General features: G+C 34.9%; 1 protein-coding gene across 3 annotated transcripts in view; it reads left to right on the plus strand.

Moving 5' to 3' along the window:
• The window catches only part of LOC150109972 (E3 ubiquitin-protein ligase RNF34), a 246,749-nt gene that overhangs the window by 68,368 nt on the left and 156,474 nt on the right, over positions 1 to 21,907 (plus strand). For all 3 annotated transcript variants that reach the window (XM_090416125.1, XM_090416134.1, XM_090416142.1), the window contains exon 3: positions 16,741 to 17,190. In XM_090416125.1, the coding sequence (XP_090272251.1) occupies positions 16,741 to 17,190 (450 nt within the window). The remainder of the gene's footprint in view (positions 1 to 16,740; positions 17,191 to 21,907) is intronic.

Below are 21,907 nucleotides of genomic sequence, written 5' to 3' on the forward strand. Positions count from 1 at the left end.
TCTTTTTAATGCTGACCTTCATACCATATCTATTACAGTTATTCAATTTAGTCAGGGAATCTTGCAAACTTGTAGCGGATTTATTTAGAAGTATAACATCATCCATATAAAGCAAAGAGCTGACATTAACATCTCCAATTCTGATATCATGTTTAATACCACTTTCCTTCATAATGTGTTCCATATAGATAATGAATAACAGAGGGGATAATGTACATCCTTGTCTCACACCAGATTTAACATTAAACCATCTTCCTGTACTTCAATTCTAACTGCTGACTTGCAACTCAAATAAAGACTAAGAATTGCCATCGACACCATATAACTGTAGCGTATTGAATAGCTTCTCTCTCTTGGCACCTTGTCGTATGCCTTTTCCAGATCGACAAAATTTAAATACAGATCTTTGTTATATTCCCATGCTTTCTCAACTAATTGTCGTAAAGTGAAAATCTGATCCTGACAGCCTCTATTTGGCCTGAGTCCAGCTTGTTTTTCACCAAGCTTTTCTTCTCAACCATGCTTGCATAAATCTTGCCTGGAACACTCAGTAGGAAAATACATCTGTAATTCTCACATTCAGTTTTATTTCCCTTTTTATATATGGGTACTATTAGAGCTCTACTCCAATCATCAGGAATTTGTCCCTTTGTCCATGCCTTCTGAACTATGCAGTTCAGCCACTGTAAGACTTTTATACCACCATACTTCAGCATTTCTTGTCGAATATCATCTACTCCTGCTGCCTTCCACATTTCAAGCCTTTGATGGCTTTTTCTAATTCAAGTATGGATATGTATTCTTGACTGTATGCCTGTTGAGTGTTTTTTACCACTGTGCTATCACTGCTTGTTTCATTTAGCAATTTTTCGAAGTAATTACTCCATACTTCAAGGATATCTTTGTCTCCCGTTTTCATGTCACCTTTATCATCTCTAACTCCTTTTACAACACTCTTTCCTCCATTTCTAAGCTTCTTCAACAACCTCCAGAATATCTTACCACCTTCTTGAATGAATCGATCAGGTTTTTTTTTTCAAGTTTGCCACTGAATCTCCAACATTTGGTTCTTGTTCTCAAACTCTTTAATTTTTTTTTTCAATAATCTTTGTGTATTTAATCTACAGTTCACATCTGATAGCTGCTCAACTTTTATTTGCTTTAAAACTTTCTTACATGTTATTCTTTTCAATATGAAATTCAATTTTATCCTACTCAAGACTAAATAGTGATCGCTTCCAATTTCAAATCCTCTGTACACTCTGGTGTCCTGCACCATGGAGAAAACATCACTATCAACAATCACAAGAAGGCGAGGATTGGATATTAGGTCAGAAGCCCTGGTCGGTTCTCCACATTCCTTTATAGGCTATATGGAGGTCTCCTCTCAGTTATACAGCTTTGACCCTTAAGCACCCCAAATAATTTTTCAGAAGTCAAAATTGAAGAAATATGCATGCTTGTTATAACAATAAAATTTGGCTCTAACCTGAGGCAAGTTCCCAGGTTATAAGATTATGAGCACGTTAATAGCATAGATACAACCTTTGAGAAAGCGGGAGGGTCAAAAGGTTAAGAATAAGGATTAAATATAAGTAACTTGATCAAGCTAGGGATTATATAGATGGCGTTACGACTAAGAATTAAATTAAGAGAGAAATTAAATAAAGTAAAATATTGAGATAGAATTTTGAAGTTACATTTTTGAATAATATAATAAACAAAAATATACACTATTTTTATAATATCCAGAGCGGAGTACATGGGCAAAGAGGGCTGTGATGTCATGTGGAAGTAAGTTCTGTTGGAACATAATCCACACAAAACATCTGGAGCAGAGTATGTGGGCAAAGAGAGCCATGATGTTGTGAGAAAATATTTTCTGTAGGATTATGTTCCTACAGAATGTCGTGTGGAACATAAATCCACATGACATCACGGCTCTCTTTGCCCACGTACTCCGCTCTGGATATTTCATGTGGCAAAACAATTCTTCTCTCAGGCAATCTCTCCTTCTCAGTCTACCGCAAAACTACACACACACACACACACACACACAGGCCAGTACATACACAAAAATTCTTACCACCTCCCAACACAAAAACTAGGTGTCATAAGCACCCTTAACATAGAGCTCAAACTATTTGTTCAAATGAGCAATCTCTAAACCAGGAATATGAGATCATCAACCATACATTTATAAAAAAAATGGATACAGTAAAAAAAACTATTCACAAGATACTCCACAGAGACACCACTAAAAACAAAAAAAAAATTTCAAGAATGCCATTGCCATTCCTTATGTTAGAGGCATTTTGGAATAAATAAACAGAACACTACACAAATACAACATCAGAACCACCTTTAAACTCCCTGACAAAATTAAGACACCTATCAGTTCTTCCAAAGATCCTCTTCCACACCCTAGCTCACCCAGGGCTTTACAAAATAAAATGAGCATGTAACCTACTATACATAGGAGAAGCAGGGCGAATCATGTCTGTAATATTCTTGATATAGGGTAAAGAAACCACACTTTTCTAGTTGTCTGAAACAAGGACATAACTTACATTAAAGACATTCTTCAAAAAACTGGTTATAACATTAGAACTATTAATAACATATTTAATAAACCAACACAGGCTCCAAGGCAACAAACAGTCATACAAGCATGCAAAAGTTACTTTTAGATCTCTACAAAAAAATCTTCACGATGTTAAGATCTCCAATCACAACAACCTATGAAGAGACTAGGAGTTTATAAAATCTGTTGCAATTGTAGTGTTTGTTACTTTGGACAGACACGATGTTCTGGAGAAATCTGTTATGAAGAACATGTGAAAGATGTGGAGGAAAAAAAGAGTGCCTAAATCAGTATTGGCCTTTCACACTACCCACAAACCATCAAGTCAGTTGACAAATCATGAAAATACTATACATAGAATTTAATATTTACATAAGAGGAAATTACTTCTTGGTATGAGACCTAATGCAGAGAGTCAGGGAAACTAGATCATCAAGGGAGGAATGGGAAAAATGTGTGTGGAAGTTCAGCTATGGTATGCAAACGTGATAAAGATATGAATGTCTTCAAACATGGTTATGTATGTGGCAAAAGGGTGGAAAATTATGCTTTGGGTTCCGACCTTTTGTGTCTGTGGAGGAAAAAGGGAAAATTTTAAAAGATCAAATAGATTTCATATTTAATTATTTATTTATTAATATTAATAATATTATTAATTATTGAATTTTTATTTGTTTGTTTTTTATATTTTTAATATATTTAATAATATAAATATTTTATATATTTTATATTTATTTTTCATAAAATTATTAAATATTAACTATTATTATTATTAATATTAAATATTAATATTATTTAATTTATTATGTCTTGACACAAATGCCAGGAGCATTAAAAACAAAGGCGTTGAGTTCATTGCTTTATTGAATACGACATGGCCTAAGATTGTTGGCATTAGTGAAACCTGGCTATGAGAATCAGGTATGGTAAGTGGGATTGAGTGTAATGGCTGTACTATTTTTAAGAATGACAGAAGAGATAGGAGAGAGGAGGAGTGCTACTAATGATATCAGATGACTTAAGTTCAGTTAGGGTTGAAACACACACACACACACACACACACACACACAAAAAAACCATGGTAACATTGTCCCATGTAGTGGTGAGTTTGAGTCTGTCTGGTGTGAAGTGGAGGTTAACAGCATGAAATATATGGTGGGGTGTTGTTACAGACCTGGCAGATTAGTTGCGAAGAAATGCATCACCAATTTAGCCTTATGGGTACCAAACAATTGATCATTATGGGCGACTTTAATTTTTCCAAACATTGATTGGGTAGAAGAGAAATCTCATGATAAGAAAGAGGAGGAATTTATTGAATTGTTGTGAGAAACTTTCTCAAGCAGCATGTGAAAGAAGGAACTCGAAGTCAAAGAATGTTGAATTTTCTCATAACGTCAGAAGGGATCTCTACCGAGAACATGGCTATTTTACCACCAGTTTATGACAGTGATCATGCTGTGCTTTCTTGGGAAGTATCTAATTGTATTGATGCTCTGATTAGAACAGGTTACATGCTGAACTACAAAGCTAGAAATTGTGATCAACTTAGGAGAATACTATCTTTGGTCCCATGATATGAGTTACTGAATGGGAAAAATGTCAGCAAGGCATGGGACTCTTTGAAAAAGTGCTTAAATGAGATGGTATCTGAATGTATCCCTAGCGTTCGAAGAATAAATAAGTTGGGAGTGAAATGAATGTACAACCTTATTATCAAGAGATCCACAACAAAAGAAAGATGATGTAGAAAGAATATCATGAGAATAAGAGTGAGAGGAGTTATGAAATATATAAAGCAGTTCAGGCCAGAAAAGCAACGAGTATTGTGAGGAAAGCTAAATCAGAATATGAAAAGAAATTGGCCATGCAAGCTAAAGGTAATCCAAAAGAATTTTGTCGTTATGCTGCAAGCAAAAGAAAGAATGAATGTGAAGAATAACTTTATTGAATGCAGATGGTACTCAAGTGTTGGAAGCTAATGAGATTGTAGTTAATGGGCGCTCACTTGCTAAATCAACCAGGTGTATGTAACATGGTGCACAGTGCTACTGCTACATTGGATGAATCAACCAGGTGTATGTAACATGGTGCACAGTGCTACTGCTACATTGGATGAAGTATTAGAGGTTCATGAAAATGAGTTTAAGAGCTGTTGCATAACCTGGATAAGAATTTGTCTATAGGGACAGATGGAATATCAGTCTGTTTGCTAAAGGAATGTTCAGCCGAATTTGCTATGCCTTTCACATGTTTGTTTAACTTGAGTCTCAGCTCAGGAATCATTATTATTATTATACGGGCACCTCCATGGAGTGCGAAGACTCATCTCAGGAGACACAATGTATCATACCTCTCTTTGAATCCATTAACAGAAAAATCACTCGCAACTGACTCTGGCAGCCGATTCTACTCATTCTCCTCTCCGAGCAAAATATCTAATCCTCGCATCCCTATTAATCACACCTTTATTCGACTTCCAGGGATGACCCCTTGTTCTGGTCCCTCTAGCCAAATGCTGAAACATCCCCCCCCCTACATCTATGTTATAAAATCCTTTAAGCAACTTAAATGTTTCTATCATATCCACTCTTTTTCTCCAATCAACCAACTTCTGCAGTCCACACACCTTCAATCTATCCTCATAGGGCACATTCCACAAGCCACTCACCATCTTGGTCACTCACTCTGAATCCACTCCACTGCTTCCACATCCCCAAGAAATCCAGGGGACCAGACTTGAGCACAGTAATTCAGATGTGGGTGTATCAAGGCTTTATAAAGAGGAATTACAACTTCCTTATTTCTACTTGTTAGTGTGTTCTTCACTAGCCATGTAATTTTATGTGCTACCGTAGTAGCAACTTTAGCAATATGTCCTCTAAACTTTAACTCTCTGTCTACCACTACCCATAAATCTCTAGCTTCATCTGTTTCTTGGAGTACAGTGCCATCAATGTGATAAACGGCTTGTAATCTATTTATCCCAAAGTGCATAACTTTACATTTCTCGACATTAAACTGACACTCCCATTAACTTTTGCCCATACTGACAGCTTGTTTAAATTGTCCTGCAAGCTCTCAACATTGCCTTGGTTAATTATTATTCTACCAAAATTCTGCATTGTGAGCAAACAACTGAATATTTCCTTTTAGGTTATTTCCTATATCATTTATGTATAAATTAAACAGCAATGGTCCCAGCACTGAACCTTGTGGTGCACCACTAGTCACCTGTTTTTGCCTCCATTCTACTTTTCCATATACCACTTTTTTGATATCTGTCCAGCAATCACCCTCTTATCCACTTAACTAGTGTCATATCCATCCCCATTTGTTCTAATTTGCATAACAGTGTTTCATGTGGTATTCTGTCAAATGCCTTTGAAAAATCCAGCAGAATCATTATATAGCCATTTCCTTTATCCAACTCAGCTGTTTACTCTATTATAAAAAGTTAGTAATTTACTAACTTTTTATAATAGAGTAACATGACCGATCTTTCACAAAGCCATGTTGACCCTCATACAGTATCATATTTTTATCTACCCATTCTTGGATTTTCTTTTTTACCAATTTTTCTATCACTTTTACCACAATACCTGAGATACCGATTGGTCTATGATTTGCTACTGCAGTCTTAGAACCTCCCTTATGCAAAGGAATAATTTTGCTCTCTTTCCACTCCCTTGGAACTCTACCAGAGCTGAAACTTAAACAGCTTAGTCAAAGGCATGGCCAGTTCTCTTGCACATTCTCTCAAAACCCTAGCTGATATCCCATCTAATCCCACAGCTGCATTTACATTGAGATTCTGCAATATTGTAAGGATGGACCTCCAATTCATCCACCTCTGTTTTCACATTAGTGTCTGTCACATAGTTTAAAGCAGTAACCTCACAATCTCACTAGGAAGATATATTATACTTGTAAAGTTGGTCACTATTTTATCCACTTCCGTCTCCTCATGACCATCATCATTCATTAAGGTTAATCTTCCATAGTCATTCTTCCTCTTACTTGCCACCTAAGAGGCAAGTAAGAGGAAGAATCCCAAAGAGTTCTTCACCTTTGGCCTGCTTGGCTAAATTCTTCTCATAATCTGATTTTGCCTTCTTTGCAGTGCTGGTCTCCTTTCTTGCTTGAGTCTTGTACTGTTCATGAGTTTGATCGTCGCTTTTTTCTTTCTATACCCTCCACAGCATTTTCTTCTTCTGCAGCTTTTGCTTGATGATATTACTCATCCATCTATCTCCTGTCTGATTAACCCTCCTTACCTGAGGTATACATTTTAACACTGCTTCCTCTACATGACCCTTAACTATATCCCAGGCACTACTAAGCTCCTTACTCTGCAGTGTTTTTATTATTATTACGTGTCACCTCCAGGGAGTCCATAGACTCACTGAGGGAGAGCACTTGCTCTATAACTCTGTCTCCACCACTCAATCCACTAACTACAATGAACCGCAACCACACCAACGCCATCTGCTGCCCACGACTAGTGTTTTCACAGACAATCACAAACATCCATACCCACGCCGGGATTTGAACCCGCAGCCTTTTGGCTGAAGAGTGGATGCACTAACCACTCGGCCAACCAGGCCAGCTTTTATGCCATGGTACAGATTTAAGCTTCTTCCTAAGCAAGTCATTATCACCTGTCTTGTGGTTCCACATATACCTCTTCTTAATAGAATATTCCTCATGTTTACAATCTCCCAAGTCAAGACTGCATGGTCACCACTTGGAGGCAATGTTCTCAACTTGGTTATGGGTAGCTCTGCTGATCCTATGACCAGGTCCAGTACTCTCTCACCCTAGTCCTCCATCACATGCTGCCTTAAGTAATTATCTCTCAGTAGGTGTATAAATTCTATTTCCTTTCTGCCATGTGATCTTTCTTCCTTCCAGTCTATATCTCCATAGTTAAAGTCTCCCATAATAATCGCTCGACTTGTCCTTAATTGTACTAATTTGGTGATGCATGTCTTCCAGATGATCATCTGTGGAATTCCCTGGCCTGTAGCAACAACCAACTGTATATTTTGTCTTACTGGTCTTAATCTCACACCAGATTGCTTCAAATGAACAGCCACCCTCCCACTTGCCTCCTATTCTTTTTGGTTGCAATTCATCTGCTATCATCAACAGTACTCCTCTCTCACCCCCATCCTATATTCCCTATCATCCCTGAAAATACTAAACCCTTCACATTCAATCCCTGTAACTACATCTGCTGTTAGCCAAGTCTCACTAATGTCTATAACTTTTGGCGAAGTTGCACTAATCGATGCCAAAAACTCTTTCCTCTTGTTCCTGATACTTCTGGCATTAGTATATAAAAATGGCAACATCCGTTTATTCCTCCACCCACCCACCTTTACTTGTTGAATTGACTAACCTATTCAATATTTTTGCTTGAGATATTGAATCCTATTCTATATTCCTTACTTGGTCATTCTCATACTCACTCACTTCATTGGTGCCCTCACGCAAACTGACTTACTTTCACCCTAATTGCTTAAGTTACCCTGAATTTGCACATCAGCATGCTCGGTGAACAAAGCTCTCTCCAGACATCTAACACCAAAATCATTCAGATGTAGTCTATCTGCATTGTGCAAATCCTTCTTTCTGTCAAACAGAGACCATAGATCCATAAATTCTACATCACTTCTTTTGCACAATCTACATTTAGATTCATTGGCTATTAGTGCTCTCCTCCTCGGTTTGCCTCTATCATAGCGTGGTAGGAGACTTACAATCTTCACCTTCTCGCTCTTCAGTTTTACCTCTTCTAACAACTCCCTTACATCCTCCCTCATAGAATATATCTGCCTCTTAAATCACTGGTAGATACTAACTAAAACAATCATTTCCTTCGACTTAATTTTTGCATCTGGATGGTGTGGCTAATATTGTGAATTTTTGCTCCTGGGAAACAATTTTGTCATACTTTCATTAAGTACTCCCTTGATTATTGAGCCTCTATACATAATTTTCTCATTTACTTGTTTTTCTTGTTTGTTCTGTCCGGCAGAATGATACCACTGAAATAAAAGGAAAGTATGATAGTTCCATTGTACAAGGGTGGTGCAAAAACTGATGTGTCTAACTACCGACATATCAGTATCTCTGGTGTGGTAGTGAAGATTTGAGATAATTTGGTAAGAACTCATATAAAGAAATGGGTAGACAAACATGCTATGCAAGGAACAAACATTATGGGTTTACCAAAGGAAGGTTATGTTTTAGCAATTTGCTCATATTTTCTAACAATGTTATGGCCGAGTTGGATAAAGGGAATTGATACACTATGATAATGTTGGATTTTTCTAAGGCATTTGCTTGGATACCACACGAAATACTGTTACATAAAACTGGAGAACGTGGGATTGGAATATAAACTTTTGACTTGGATCAGGGGATGGTTGACAGACATATCAAAAAGCAGTATACAGTGGGTGTGAATCTGCCAGATTTAAGGTGACCAGTGGTGTACTTCAGGGTTCAGTCCTTGGGCCATTATTATTCAATCTATACATTAATGACATCAGACAGGATCTAGCATCAGATGTGCAATTGTTTGCCGATGATGCGAAGATAGGCAGGGCAATCAGGGATGTTACTGATATTCAGCACTTACAAAATGATTTGAATAGGCTGGAAATATGGGACAAAAATGGCTGTCAGTTTAATGTTAGTAAGTGTAAAGTTACGCACTTTGGCATGATTAGAGTTCCAGCGGCATTATATTAGCGGGATTATGCTAAAAGAAACTGAAGAGGCAAGGGATCTTGGTGGATAGGAATTTAAAGTTCAAAAGTCACATAGCAAGAGTTGCAAATTACAGCTCAGAGGATAATTGTGATGTTGAAGTGAACCTTGACATGTAAGGATAAGGAAGTCATTTTGCCTCTTTATAAGGCTTTGATAAGATCACACCTGTATTATTGTGTGCAGATTTGGTCTCCCGGGTTCCAAGAAGATAAAGAAGCTATGGAAAGAGTGCAAAAAGAGTTACAAAGATTATATCTGGATTATGGGATTTAGATTATTCAAATTCTTATGATTTCCTTCTCATTCTGTCATCTCACCAATCTTCCTCTCCTCTCCTCAAATATAAATGATTTACAGTTTATTGCCACCATTTTCTGCCTTACTGCGAACAAGTATGCAACCAAACAATACATTTATTACATGCGCTATGTGTATTCTCAGGTTTCAGCACAGGAAAACTGAATATCCATGCATCTGTGCCAGTATTATTCATCATTCATCGTGAAACTTTTGAATGGGTGTTATAGGATATCAACTGATGAAATTTTTTGTTATTATGGAAGGTGGAGAGAGAGAGAGAGAGAGAGAGAGAGAGAACATAGGGGAATCTATGGAAGTTAAGTTTGTTCACAGTCAAGAAATGGGTAAGAGCTAGGATTTTTCCCAGAGAGCAGTTAGTGAGTGGAATAATTTGCTCTCAGGGATAGTGAGTGCATCTAGTGTGAATGAATTTAAGGGAAGGTATGATAGCTGGTTTGGGTGATTTATAGCCTCCTTCGATGAGTCCTTGATTCCCTGGAGGTCTCAGATAATAATAAATTTAAAGAGGCTAGTGAGATGATATGATGTCTGACCCCAGTGTAATAAAAACCAGCGCCTGATGTTAAATAATCTCTGGGCAGCATGTATAAGAGATCTAACGTGTGAATTAATTAGGCTATCAGACAAAATATGTTATATCCTGTAATAATAACCTGTGCTTGTGATATCTCATTCCTTCATCCAATGTCTGTTGTGTGTTGAATGAATTTAAAAAAAAATTGTTATTATCTCTTTATATTTGCATTTATTGTATCAATCTAAAGAAGTACACAATATTGTTGTATGAAACTTGTTTAATTGATTTATTAAATTATCTTACTTTTTCTTTCTTTTGTTAGTATTAATTTCATAATTGTACCATCATTTTTTATTTTGGTTTAACAATAAGAATACAATTTGGTCGGCTAAATCCCAAATTGCCAGCCCATCCTCGTTTGTTCAGTATCAAAGTAGATACCCAACAGGGTGCACCACGAGAAGGTGAGGATTGGACATTAGGTCAGAAGCCCTGGTCGGTTCTCTGCATTCCTTTAAAGGCTATGCGGAGGTCTCCTCTCAGTTATACAGCTTTGACCCTTAAGCACCCCAGACAGTGATCAAACTATTTTATTTCTGATTCTGAGAGTTCTGTTAAAAATAACATTTGTTCAAAAACTATTGATCATGGTCATGAGAGTTTTGAGAAAAATGAGAATTGACAGTGGTAGAATTATTAAAAACTGTAGATGTTAGAAAGGGCACTCTCTCTCTTAGTATTCAAGAATTTTAGGTGGGAGATCGTTTTTATTACCTAGTGCGAGACCACTTCAAAAAAAAAATTAAATTGATAAAAATAGGGAAAAAAAGACTAAAAATTATCGCAAAGAATCACTTGTTTTGTTCAGAAGTTTAATTGATATTCAAGGCTTATGTTGCACGATTTAAGCATTAATCACGTCAGATTATGGCAATGATATAGTGGACCTTAATGTGTAGATTATTGTACACAGATTTAGTAATCTGGTTTTCCTGGAGATAATATATAGAAAAAGTACAGAAAAGACTAAGGTGGTATTAATAGGTCTTTGGAATGTGGGGTATGAAGACAGATTGGGGAAATGCAGTTTGGAAAACCTTGTGAAGAGGATAGTGTGGTGAATGCAGACACATTGATTAAGTTTAAAATACAGCTTTTTGTGAAACAGTGTATATCCTGTGATGAGTCTTTGACTCCATAAAGGTCTGGTGTTAACAATTAATAGCACTTACGAAGATCAAAATGCAAGAGCTAACAATGTTGAATATGTGATGAATAAGGTTAGTTTGGAAGAAAATTGATTGGAATCCATTAATAATGTAAACATAATTATGTGCTCTCATGGCATGTTGTGACATGCCTTGGAAGGTACATATCAGGAATTGATGTTGAAGCCAAATCACTGGGACATGTCAAGCCATGAAGCTTTTCACTGTAAGGGGAAGGTCAGATAAAAGTTTAAACTAAAAATCATCATGAAGAAGAATGTTTTTTTTTGGGAATTTTGATAGAAAGTAACAGATTAATAGGGCTTTGGTCAAAACATAATGACAATCGAGATTTATATATGTGCAGGTATCCCTTGCTTAATGCGGCAAAATTAATTGCTGCAATCCCTTGATATACGCGGCAAGAATTTTGATTAACGCACCTTTAACCCTGCGGAGCTCTCAGCTGATCTGACAGATACATGCAAAATGTTTAATATAAATATTCTTACACAATTCAGTGCATAGCTTGGAGGTCATGAGTAGCTGTGCATTCATATGTTATGAGTGATATTCTGCTCTTTTTTTTTGCTGTCAGTTTGGTTTAACACATGTTATATAAAGGTTTGTGATATTTGACAGTAAATTGTATCTGAGAGATACCGTGACCTCCGATGTCAGTATAGTATGGTTTAGTTGTTTTTTTTTAATTCTTTGTTCAATAATTTCTAGATTGTAACTGAAAATAAATAAACCAGCATGTATTACTGAAATAGAGAGCCAAAGGCTTATTTATCATACATCTCCTCTAGGAGATGTGCTTTACATTATGGAAAATACCAAGGAAAGTGATCTGGAGCTTTCTCCAGCTTTACTTCGAGTTGCCCATAAGGTTGCTTATGCTTGCATCCGCCGAAACGTTTAGTTTCTATATATTCGGCTGTGAAATAATGTTGGATTCAATATCCATTTAATTTGTATCATCATGTATTATATTTGCAGTGTTTTTTCTTTGTTTTATTGCTTGTTTGCTGAGGTCTGGAGTCATTTTGCTTGTTTTTGTAGAATTTATGCTGATAAGAAAAAAACTAAAACTGTTCAAACGACCAATATGAACAGTTAACTGATAACTTCTTTTGATAAAAAAATTGCAGTAAATAATGTAGGTAGGAGCATTTATTAAACATTTACTTTGCATTCATTTTTTATCTTTCCTAAAAGAGTACCATATAAAATGAATTATTAATACAGTAATCGATCATGGACGAATTGTAATTTTTGCCATTGATTATTAGATTTGATTAACGCGATTTTAATATATGCGGTAACATCGAGGGATTAATTAACCGTGTTAATCGGGGGGATACCTGTATATAAAAAATACACTTTATATTTAATTGATATATCTATTTGCATATGCACAATGACATCATGTACTGACTTCAGTATTTTGTCATATTCCCAGTGCAGAGGCAAATTACAATCCTGAATTCTTTAATTCCTAAAGAAATCAAAATCTCTTTCATTAATCATCTGAGAACATCAACACATGTACAGTGGTGACAAATTGCAACTCTTCATTGTTGCTGAACAATAACATCTACATGTAGCTTTCATGTGCTATTTTCATATCTGGAACTATTCTGAAACACGTTTCATGTGTTTCAGAATAGTTTCAGATAAAAGGGAATTTGTTTCTAGATATTCACTCATCCTTATAAAGCAGACTCATTTTATTGAAGTTAGTTATATCATTGATAATATTGAAATGAGCAGAATTAGCTTTTCATTGTTTCAAAGCACAATTTTAGATTTCTTACACAGCCATAGCAGAACTAAACAATTTTGAGTTCTTTCCAAGCAGAATCATACTTTGATGTCTCCTCAGTAAATCTCTTAAATAAAGCAATAATTGCCACTGTGAATACAGAATATTATTCTCAACCTCTTTTGCTTTTCATGTATTAAAACTTCAGTACCTAGGTTAAACTTCCCCTTTTATCACACTCATTATCAACGATAACCAATGATATCAATTATCAATGATAACATTCCATTTATACACAAGTGTGATGGCATATTTAACTTAGCTTTATACATGAAGGTAACAGCAGTGGATTAAATGATAATTTATGCATGGAACTTTTTTTTTATTTACTAGAGGCCACTTCAGGTCTCAAATAAACAGGATAGTTGCATGCTGGGTGGTGAAATTCATTTATCACCTTTTTAATATGTTCCATCCAATTTTTCTCACTGATTCTTGTTTTTAGTATGAATATTATTTTTAATTTAGAGAGACCTACAGGGAGTTAGGGATTCATCAAATGGGACGACATACTCCTGAACCCACTGACATACCTGTTGTTGAATACTTGCATGCTCAACCTCCAGTGACAATCCATTCCAATCAAGCACTATTCTATGAGAGAAAAATCTACCCTTTACCCCTTCTGGATGGCATTCCCTCTCAACTTCCCAGGATACCCCTTGTCTTTTCCCCACCCTCCATAAAATGAAAAATTCCATCTACTGAAAGTTTGTGATTAACTAATGACACTTTAGTTAATCACAAACATATTACCCCTGTTTGTTAGTATCTGCAGTCTACATATTCTCTGTCTGTTTTCATAATTAGTATTCCACAATCTTGATATCATTTTTAACACTCTCCTTTGCACTCTCTCTCCACTATATCAGAATCACAATGGAAACTAGGAGACCAGACTTGTGCACAATAGTCCAAGTGAGGTCTTATCAAGGCCTTGTAAAGAGGTAAAATGACATCCTTATCTTTACATATGACTGTTCTTTTCAGCATTGCAATTATCTTTTGAGTTGTATTTGCAATCTTTGCTACGTGACCCCTGAACTTCCACTTGCTGTCTAGTAAAACTCCCAGATCCCTAGCCTGATCAGTTTCTTCTAGCATTCCCACCAGTATAACATGACATTGTGATATCTAATTATATGGAAGTGTATGACTTTACATTAACTAACATTGAATTGATAGCCATTTCCACATGCCCACAATTCCAATGTATTCAAATCACTACAAGTTCTGCTTATCAGCTGCATTATCAGCAAATTGTTGTATATCCTCTGCCAAATCCTTTTCAATGTCATTAATGAACAGATTGAATAAAAATGGACCAAGGACTGATCCTCGTATACTACTGGTTACATTGAATCTTGCAGGTTCGCATATACAATTCTTTGATATCTGTCAGTCAGCCATCCTCATATGCATGCCTATAGTTTATAATACAAATCCCATATTCTTCAGTTTATTTAACAGTCTTCCATGCTGTATTCTGTCAAAAAGCCTTAACAAAATCCAAAATTATCATAGTGTATCCATTCCCCTTATCTAACTCAATGGTAACATTATTATAGAATGTCAGTAAGCTGCTCAAACATGACCTTCTTTTAGTAAACCCTTGCTGTCCATTGCAACTTTTCCATTTCTGTATGCAAGTCCTAACCAACTTTTCCAAAATCTTCACCATCATTCTAGAGATGCTGATAGGTTAACCTCTCTACTGGCCGTGGTGGATGAAATAGGGAGACCTAATTGCACTTCTTATTCATGTTCTTCAATAGGTGTTACAGAATCATATCCAGATTTTGCTGGATGTCTATAGACATCACGGCCGGTTGGGGTGTTAATAGTTGGATACATCAGTCTCTGTACCACTCATGTATATTGGGATTATCATACATTCTTTCCAATCCTGTGGAATCTTCCCTGTTTTGTGATTCAAATTATATAGCCTGGTCAAAGGAATAGTCTATTTGAAAAATAATGACAATCGGTCAGTTCAATTGAATACTCTTTTAGCATCCATGCTGATATTTCATCAGTTCCAATTGCATAATTCTTATTCAGTTTGTGCAACAGCTCTAGTACTTCCTCTTCATACATGTTAATTTCTTCCTATAGTGAAGAGGTAGAGGTGAGCTCAATGTTGCAATGTTTCTTTCACTTGTAGCATAAGTATAGAATTCTTTTTGATGGTCTTTAGTTTGCAGAGCCAGTTTCTTTTCATACTCACTTAGCTTTCCATAGAATAGTTATGACTCTTCTGGCTCGCTACTTATAATTTTCATAACTGACATCATTCTTATGCACACGGTATTACTTCTACATAATCCTTTTCTTACGAGTCTCTTGTTTAATAAGATTACACATCCATTTCACTCCTACCCTATTTATTCTTTGAACTTTAGGGACACATTCTGATATTGCATCACTTAAGTATTTTTTAAATGCTTCTCATCCAACAACCAATACCATGGTGTGCAGAACTCAGCATACTTCTCAGTTGGTCATAATTTCCTGTTTTGTATTTGTGAAGAAATGTATCCCTGTTACAGATCCACTAGTTTTGTATAGACATTACTACATATTTATCTTGTTAGACTTCACCTCACACTATATGGCTTCAAATGGTTTCTTTTTGATCTTCATTTCTTTTATGGTCATATTTCTAAATGAATTTGTTTTTTATATGGAATACTAATATGGAAAGCAAAACGGTTATGTACATTTGGACTTGAATTCCACTTAATTGAAGTTCAGTTGCACATATAGTCCACCATAGCGCAATTGGAAGAACAACGGTACATTGCGCCCTTCGATTGGAATAGGCCTAAGTTCGATTCTCGTTGCGACAGGAGGAATCTTTATCTGGATCGATTTCAATCGAAGGTGAGTTACCCGATCTCATACGGAGGTAGCAGGATTTTTTCTCCCGGAAACTCTGGTTTTTCATCCTGCATACAGACATATTGGGCCTTCAGAACACACGCAATTTACAGACAAAAAAAATACTAGTGGTGGGCGGTAGGTGGTATTGATGGAGATGATTCGTAGTAGAGGTTCTCTAGTGGTTGAGACAGTTGTAGGTGTCCTCCTGCGATGAGTCTTCGGACCCCTTGGAGGTGTCACGAATAATAATAATAATATAATTTTGCAGTTAGGTTGCATTTTAAAATTGAGACATTATAGCACATTCCAACAATTGTATGTGTGGTGTTAAACTAGTTAAAAAGAATATTGGTTAGCAGTAGTGCAAATGAAAAGTTAATGAAAAGATTTTTAAGATTCTTAAACTTCAGACTGCCTGAAAGATTAGGATTCATCTTGTATTCCAATATTCATCTTGAATTTTCTACTATGCTGAAATCTAATTATCTATTGATTACAGTGATGGTTTTTATTATAAACTGTGAAGTGTTAGGCCAGTATTTTTTGACTAAATAAAAAATAAAAAACAAGTTCAGAGTAATGGTTCTAATGTTTTCTTTTCCCCCCTTTCTTTCAGAAGACTTGTTGTGATTGCAGACATGATTTTTGTTCAGCATGTATATTAAAGGTAAAGGGAACAGAAAAAAAGCACAGATGTAAACGGTGTCAAATATTTGCTTTGGTTCCACTGGACAGAACTGCTCTAATGGGGTTACGTATCAAGGATTTGCGTTGGTATTTAGGTTCGAGGGCTGTTTCGATGCATGGTTGTAAAGAAAAGCCAGAGTTAGTAGATTTGATAATGCACCATGCTGGTGCAACACATTGTAACCAGTATGATTCAGCAAACTGTTATAGTCCTAAACCTCCCACATATCAAGCAGCAAGTTATGATGATACTGGAAGTGGGTGTGGTAGTAGCAGTGGTGGTGGCAGTATACATAGTTCACCCCTTAGGACTAGTGAAAATATAACTAGTAGTCCAGGACCATCGAGCAACTTGAACTTTTATGAGGAACCTTCTCAGGTAAAAAACAAAAACCTTGAAGCCTTCATTGATATTATTATTAATGTAAATAATATATTGAAAGTTTTTTGTAAAATAGCAGAGTACAGTGATTATTTGGGTATCTAGTTAACATGGATTAAAATTTAGTTTAACTAATAATCATGATTAAGGTGATAGTAAGGATGCTCATCAGACTACTTATTTTCAAGTATGATTATCTGTAGACAATTGCAGTGGATTAATATCCTTATATGAATAAGAGATCTGTGGAGGGGAAAAAATCAATACTGAAGGTATAATGTTCTGTAATCTTATACTTCATTTGAAGACCTTCATAGCAGACGCTTTCTGCATATATATGCTTGTTCCAATTCCTTCTTTTGCTTGAACACACACACACACACACACACCTTGCAAATGTATTTTAAATTATTCTTAAAAAATTACCTTGTTTCATTTTATTTGTATCAATATTTATCAACTCTTTGGTCTTTCAAAGTTCCGAGGTTGAGGGAAGAGAGAGAGAGAGGGGGGGGGGTTGCCATGTTCATTAAATAGGTGTCAGAACAATGAAATATTAGTTATCACTAAAACTTAGAATAAAAGTTTTACTTAGTATTCTGGAGCTTTGTATCATGTCCAAATTTTTGGTTAAAATATCCTGATATAAATTTGCTCATTTTTCAGATATTTCACAGTTGTCTTCTGTGAAATATCTGAAATGTGTGTGATTTAATGAGAAACAATTTCTCATTAAATCACACACACCTTTAAAATGCAAATCACTTGACAGCTCATACATTACATAGTGATTTTATGTATCAAGTGCTATGTGAATTAATTTGCATTTCAATTGCCATCTTACACCTTGGTTTTCAGATATCATGAAATGTGATCAGAGAAAGGAAGGAGTAGCTATAGCTTTCAACAACAATAAATACATTGAACTTCTTGAATGGCATCTAGTTTCAAGTAGATGTGGAGAAAATTTCAAAATGGTAAATTGGATAGGAGGCTTTTGCTTTTGGTGGCACAGAAAGACCTCCAGTAACAAAGTAGAAGAATTTTTAGTCATTAAAAGAAAACTGAAAAGGCTGATTCTTGTTGAAGATATTAAAGCAAAATAGGAAATGAATTCAGACATGGAGAAATGTTTTAGCAACATTTGGGAAAATAATAATAGTTAGTACCTGTTGGAGTTCTGTTCAGGACATGGACTAGTCATTACCAACACCGTGTTCCAATATAAAAATGTTCATAAAATCACATGGAAAGAGCATAAAAGAACTTGACAATGTTATCGTTTATAGTAATATCTTCAGAATATAAGAGTGGGATTTGAAATAGAAAGTAATCACTATATAGTTTTCAGCAGAGCAAAAATAAATTTTGTATCGAAAAGAAAAAATATATACAAAATTTTGAAAAATGATTCAGAGTGGACTCAGATATACAAATATTGCAGGGAAAAAAATGAAAGTTTGAAAATAAGAACTAAACCTTGGACACCCAGTCAGCAAAAATCTGAAGAAAAACATTGAAAAGAAATTATGATATTTCTATTCTTGCAGACAGATATTCCTATTTGCAAGAATAGAAGTATCAACTGCTTGATGTGAATTCAAGGAGTTAAAGAACCAGTCCTATATAAGGAGTCATATCAAGAGTTCTGGTAAGTAAGTTAGCAGTCCCCTAAGATAATACAGAGGAAAATCTAAAAGCTATTGAAAAACTTCAAAAATAGAGGAAAGATATAAAAGGAATTGGACGATAAAAAAAAAATGAAGTAGAATCAAATGTGTTTATATAAAAATGATATTCATTATGTAGAAAGTAATTACTTTGAACAAGTGTTTAACTAGATAAGTAGAGAACAGGATAGAAAATACATGAAATGCAGTCAGGAGTACATTCAATACCTGAGTTGGAAAAAAAAAAGTCGAAAGACAGTTGGAAAAGATATTTGATTTAAAATGTTCAAATATGAAGATATAAAAAGTTTTACAGTGGCTGCACTGAATAATTCAGAAAGCATGGTCAGAAGTTTGAATTCCAAATGATTAAAAGGAACTCCATAGTATCCACCTACAAAAAAAAAGGAATGAGATTTTTCTGATGCATGACCCAGATAAAATTATACCTGCATACTTAATAAAAAGAAGCTAAGAAAAATTTGAGGAACAAGCTGGATTCAGGCCAAATGTTGATTATTTGCTGCATCTCTTGAATATACTATGAGAAAACTAAACTGAGAGAAAAGAGGGTTTAATATTAATGGAGAATACTTAAATAAATCTATGATTTGCTGATGATATACTAATAACAACATGTATAACCATGAAAATAATTATAGTACAGAATATTGAATCAAATGAAGTTTGGAGATAGGCCTGCAAATAAATAGATATATCAAAAATAATATATAGTGAAAATACTCTAGAATGAAAACAAATTGAAATAAATCAAAGACATTGAAATAGTCAGTTCATATAAATATCTAGAACAAATCATTACAACTGACCATAAATATGATAATGAAATTTCAGCTAGAATAACAGCGGATGGAAAGTTTTTAATCATTATAGAGAAATATTTAAAGGCAATTTACCAAACTTCTTAAAAAGAAAGATCTACAACCTGTAACTTGACTTAAAATAGAGAAACTGAAAATAATTCAACAAAACATGGAAAGAGTCATTTTGGGAATAACATGGTTAAATAAAAAAAAATAATAATAATTGGATTAGGAAGTAAACCAGGTAATGAACATTGCAACAATAATAAAAGGAATTAATTGACACAGGGCAGGTCATGTGATGAGAATGTCTGACATCAGGTGAACAAAGAGAACACAATGGACACCAAGAAACTGGTTATTGGAAGCTACGTAGACCAGTGGTTAAGTGGGATGATGAGATAACAATTTTGGACATTTATAATGGAAAGATTGACCAAATTGGAAGTAGCATGGAGAGACATTCAGTCTAGCAGTGAACTACAAGCTATTGATGATGATGACTTGTTAGGATCAGATTTTTATTTTAAGATACATAATTGAGAAATCATCAAAGGTAACAGGGATCTGGAAGAGGTGTGATAAGAGAAAAGTTATTTAAATCAGTTATGTCACATAAATGACACTTGAAGAGCAATAGATAGCCTATATTTAAGTTTGTAAGTCATGTTGAAATTTGAACAGGTATAAGAAGAGGTCTGCAATGTCAGGTGAATGATAAAGAAGTTTGCTATCTCCACTTATCTACATGGATCATGTTATAAAGTAAAGCAGCATTAAACCTGATATCAAAATCAGCAATGTTCAGACCATCTCTGCTTCATGTAGATAATGTTATACCTGTTAAATAAATCCATTTTCTCTTTGAAACACTTATATTTTTGTTATAACAATTCAGTATTTGCTGTAACAAATCTTGTGGGAAAATAGGCAGAAATGTGAAAAAGATCAACTGCATTCTCAATGGAGAACCTATAGAAAAAGAAAAATATTTCAGTAGTTTAGTTGTAGTTTTAGCTAAGATGGCAAATCAAATATGGAAATAGCTAACATAAGCAAAGCTTCATGTATCATGGGTCACCAGTTGAATAAATTTATATGGAATAAGAGGGAAATTAGCAAAACTAGTAGGATATAATGCTGTTCATATCAATTTATATTAGGGATCTGAGAGTCAGGCTAGAAATAAAACAGTGGATTAAAAATCAGAGAACACAGAATTATGAGAAAAACTTGGGAGTGACCAGATGCTATCAGAAGTAGAATCATTAAAAGTGAAGCTATTAGAAAGCTATTAAAATGTGCAGACAGAGCTCATATGGTGGTTATGGTTTCATAAAGAGAATGGAGTGTTTGAAATTAGAAATGTAGGATAACCAACTACTAGGTAGACTGATGCAGTCAGAAGTGCTTTAAGAGACTGAATTGTTAGATCTGATGAAAGCCGAAAAAATTTGGAAGAAAATTGTCTTAATGTTATAATGCTAGTAATAATATTAACTTAATTATGTACTACCATAATAGTATCTTGTACATAGCTTGAAGGGTATACATGTCAAGAATTGATAACATGCGATGTGCAGTCACATTAATGTTTAGTACTGTGACAGTAGATAGCTGAAGCAATATAAGAAGATATGATATTTCTGTCTATGTGGTAATGTATCCAGATATGCAGGATCAGATTTACAATTAGTTCCATAATGTTTTGTTATGGTTTTTGGACTTTTAGCAAGAAATTGGTGACATATTCAAATATTGCTGTTTTATTTTAAATTTCACTCCACAATTTACTTGATTAAAAAAAGTATAGCTATTCTGTAAAACTTTTAAGGGATCTCACATGGTTTGTATTTATACCATTTGTTAGAATTTTCATAAATATTTCAGTTTTCCATATCGGAAAACTAAAATATTTGGAACAAACTATTCTGACAAATTTCCATTTGTCCAAAATGGACAAATCATCATCATCATCATCAAATTCCCGCCATGTACACTCAAGGGGTGTACAGGATATGATCATACTACATGAAAAATTTACATCATTACTAACTTCCTATCTACAATTTTCCTCCAAATCAGCCTATTACTTGTCAAAACTCGAACATTATCAGATCTTATATTTCTATCGTTTAAGGCACTTTGTACTGTATCAATCCACGTATATCTTGGTCTTCCTCTGGGTTGTTTTCCTGCCAACCTGGCAGAGAACATTTG

This window comes from Typopeltis vanoorti, chromosome 1, assembly GCF_054136105.1.
Source record: "Typopeltis vanoorti isolate ZY-2024b chromosome 1, IOZ_Tvanoo_1.0, whole genome shotgun sequence".
NCBI lineage: Eukaryota > Metazoa > Arthropoda > Arachnida > Uropygi > Thelyphonidae > Typopeltis > Typopeltis vanoorti.